This window comes from Anopheles moucheti, chromosome 2 (assembly GCF_943734755.1).
Source record: "Anopheles moucheti chromosome 2, idAnoMoucSN_F20_07, whole genome shotgun sequence".
NCBI classification, from domain to species: domain Eukaryota; kingdom Metazoa; phylum Arthropoda; class Insecta; order Diptera; family Culicidae; genus Anopheles; species Anopheles moucheti.
The window spans coordinates 67,763,588-67,767,488 of NC_069140.1; the positions used below are offsets into that span (position 1 = coordinate 67,763,588).

At 35.3% G+C, this 3,901-nt stretch overlaps 1 protein-coding gene across 1 annotated transcript; it reads left to right on the forward strand.

Annotated features, from left to right (window-relative positions):
* The first annotated feature begins 400 nt into the window (after positions 1-400).
* Positions 401-2,000, forward strand: LOC128298469 (uncharacterized). Its single transcript, XM_053034223.1, has 5 exons — positions 401-512; positions 577-991; positions 1,064-1,371; positions 1,436-1,882; positions 1,981-2,000. The coding sequence occupies exons 1-5, from the start codon at positions 401-403 to the stop codon at positions 1,998-2,000; spliced, it is 1,302 nt and encodes a 433-aa protein (XP_052890183.1).
* Positions 2,001-3,901: the final 1,901 nt, after the last annotated feature.

Genomic DNA, 3,901 nt, shown 5'->3' on the forward strand with positions numbered 1-3,901 from the left:
TATGTGAACTACACCCACATTTTGCTCACGCGAGTTGAACTGTGTACTGTACAGTATGATCGCCGTGTGTGGCTATGTGTAGCGTGTGTGTGGACTGACGCGATCAGCTGAGATTTATAACCGCCAAAACATTAGCTGCTTCTGGATTGTGCAAAAATCGCTGCGATAATTCTGAACAATTTTGCCAAAATTATCAACAGATTTAATACAATTTTACGGCTGATTGGAGGAAAAAGCTTCCTGACCAAAATTTATTAATTTTGAACAATAACAGTTTCGAGAAAGTGTTTTTTTAGTTTTCATTTTCAGACGGAAAACGCGGGTGTTCGTGTAATATCACCGTGTGATTATCGTGTAATAATCGTTTAATATGTTCCCGAAAAAATTTAAGCGAAGTGGCATGCTGTACAAGAGGTGTGCGCAACTAGAGGCGCAGTTTGAAAAAGAGTGGGCTGAACAGGACAATTCAGCCGGAACCAGTGGCCAAGCGACAGTTGTGCAATCTGCGGAAGGTAATGATTTAAAACTTTGCACATTTTTTTAAACTATTCACTAATAAGTGCTTCTTATTTCTAGATGTTGCTGTTAATCGCGATATGGCTGACGAATATATCGAAGAGGAGTATTTGGAAGACATTGAGGAATATATCAGCGATGAAGCATCAATCCTCAACGACGACTGTGATGAAGGAGAGTGGTTTGAGGAAGAATATTTAGATGAAGAAATTTCAGAAATTGATTCTGAAGGCTTGAAGTTGCGAGACTCTTTGCGAACATGGATTATTCGCAATAAAGTTTCTCGCAACGCAAGTAATAATTTACTTTCGATACTGCGTAATGTGTCTTCTCTTTCTGCTTTTTCATCTCTTCCACAGGATGTAAGGACATTGCTAAAAGCTCCGGTAAACGTTAGCGAACAGATCGTTGCAGTTCCAGGAGGAGGCCAAATGTGGTATCAAGGAGTTGAATGTTGTTTGCAGCATTATTTCCGGTAATTTAATTATTTTTTCATTATTATGTGCAAATCCTAATCCTATCAAAACCTTTTAATTGTATTTTCCAGCAATGTGGTTGTTACACAGAACAAATTTGAGCTTAATCTTTCGACAGATGGAGTTCCTGTGTACAATCGTAGCCCTATACAGATGTGGCCTATTTTGATGCAGCTACATAATATTCCGGATGTTCCCGTGATGGTTGTAGGAATATTTTGTGGCGCTAACAAACCATCAGATGCCGAAACGTTTCTAAGACCATTGGTGACGGAGCTTAATAACCTGCAGGACAACAAAATTAATATTAATGGCAAAGAAATATCTATTTCTGTGCGAGTGTTCATCGCCGACTCTCCAGCACGGGCCTTCATTAAACGTAAGTATTTGAAAATTTATAAACAATTATATGGAGTATACAATATTTGTTCTTGGGTTTTTAGAGGTTTGTTATTACAACGGCGTTCACGGATGCATGAAATGTAAAGGACTCGGTACTAGCTTAAAAAAGCCCAAAAAAGTTATATTTGAGGACACTACAGCAGATTTAAGAACCGACCTAGATTTCCGGAATGAGCCATGTAGCGCAAAAGGGCATCGCAGAGGTGAAACACCATTAACCGACCTCAAGCATTTTGACATAGTGAAGGATGTAACTACTAGCGATATTTTGCATCTGGTTCATGTTGGTGTTGTACATAAGCTTCTGCTAGGGTGGACCGAAGGTGATCTTAAACCCTTCAAAAAATGGTCCAAAGATGAGATAGTTGAAATTTCAGAAGAGCTTGTAACCATACAACTGCCTTCAGAAATCCACAGAAGATTTAGGTCCCTTGATTCATTGCATTATTGGAAAGCTTCTGAATTAGGTAGTTTTTTACAATACGGAGGTATAGTAGTTCTACAGGATAGAATAGGCAGACTAGCGTACGATCATTTTAAATTATTGTATTGCGCTTTAACTATGTTATCGTCTACGGCTTTTAAGGAACACTGGAACTATGCTAACATATTATTGCGGAAATTTGTTGAAGACTACAAAATAGTGTACAACCGTATATATTTAGTCAGTAACGTTCATCTTCTAATCCATGTATACGATGACGTTTGTAGATTTGGCCCTATGAACACTATTTCCACATACCCTTTTGAAGATAAGCTCCAACATATTAAACATAGTTATGTACGATCTGGCTACCGAAGTTTACAACAAGCGATAGGAAAAATTACCTTGTTAAGAGATATTGAAACTGCAGATAGGCGTGACAAAATTGTATATCCCATATTAAAAATTAAGAAGGATGAGGTTATTTTGCAGGTTAGAAAAGGGTTTATGCTTAGGAATCGATTCAAGGATTGTTGGTTTTTAACTAAACGAAATATTATAGTAAAGTACGACAAATCGATAGAAGAATCAGGGACCGTCGTTGTATACGGGTATCCTTTGATAAGACGTTTTCAGGCATTTGCAACCCCTTGTGTCTCCGAAATGATTCATAACTATATAGCTTATGAAAACGACTTATCAGGATCTCTGCGAGTTATATCTATCAATGACATAAAATGTAAAATGGTAGCAATTAAGAAAACTCGTAACGAATCTAAAGTGTACTTTACTCCATTAATTCATACTTTAACAGAATAAAAGATAGGTTAAGTAGGATAAGTATAGATTGTAAGCAACCGAGTAGACCCGGTATAAGGTCGGACTTAATCCAGAGGCAGAACTAAATACTCTGCCTCAATTTTGCCTTAGGTTAAGTATAGATTGTAAGCAACCGAGTAGACCCGGTATAAGGTCGGATTTAATCCAGAGGCAGAACTAAATACTCTGCCTCAATTTAGTTATAAGGTTATTATAAATTGTAACCTAGTATGCAATATTTGTTTGTAATAAATAAAACACTCGTTAGATTGAAATTTGTATAATTAAACTTTTACTTCACATTGTAAATGTAATTTGTATTCATATTTTAAATGATAAGCAATTCGGACAGATCTTCTGTGCTCATTTGAAAAAAATATACTGCACTTAATATACTTTTTAATAATTTCAATATATTGCATATATATATATATATATATATATATATATATATATATAACAAACAACAAAACGTAATTAATTTCATAACAATCTTAATGATAATTAATTTAAAGTATTATGAACAGAATAATTTGGATATTAATAATAATGATAATAATCTAAGTAATGTTAGCAGTAAAAATAAAAAGATGATTGCAAAATGTGATTAAATAGAGCGAAAGTTTGAAAAAAATGAAATGAAAAAATGCAGAACTAGCAGTTGGTGATTTGAATCAATGAAATTCATAAAATTGCAGATTGTAACAAGAATGACGATTCGTTTTGATACCCGTTCTTTCCTACTACTAGCTATTTGTACAAACCTATGCTGTGTTTATTTTGGATTTTTTAAAGATAACCGATCTTTTCCATACCGTAACTTTAATTTGAAAAACTCTTCCACGTCTTTTTCAGTGGCCGGACAAAACGAATTGCTTCCAATCATACGGAATAGCTCTAACATGTTTGAATAAGCAGCTATAGGAATTTTTGGGTTGGAAGACGGACCACCTTTCCAGCTGCAACCTGCAAAAAATTCTGTTGTGAAAATCATGTCACGTGCCTCATTCATCCTGTTTTTAATGTCAGCTTTCGTCATACTTTCATCCATCCACTTTAATACACTATCTTTAAATTCTTCATTTGTTCCTAATTTTGTGTCTAAATCATCCAAGTCTTGTTTTGATCTTAATTTGCTAAAACCCTCGGGGGGATTTTTTTTCGCCGCTTTCCCTACACAAACGACACTACTAATTTGCTCCACAAACACCTGTAGCTGCAGGATTTTTTTGGACTGTTTGTTCACAGTTTCGTTTAGCGATTT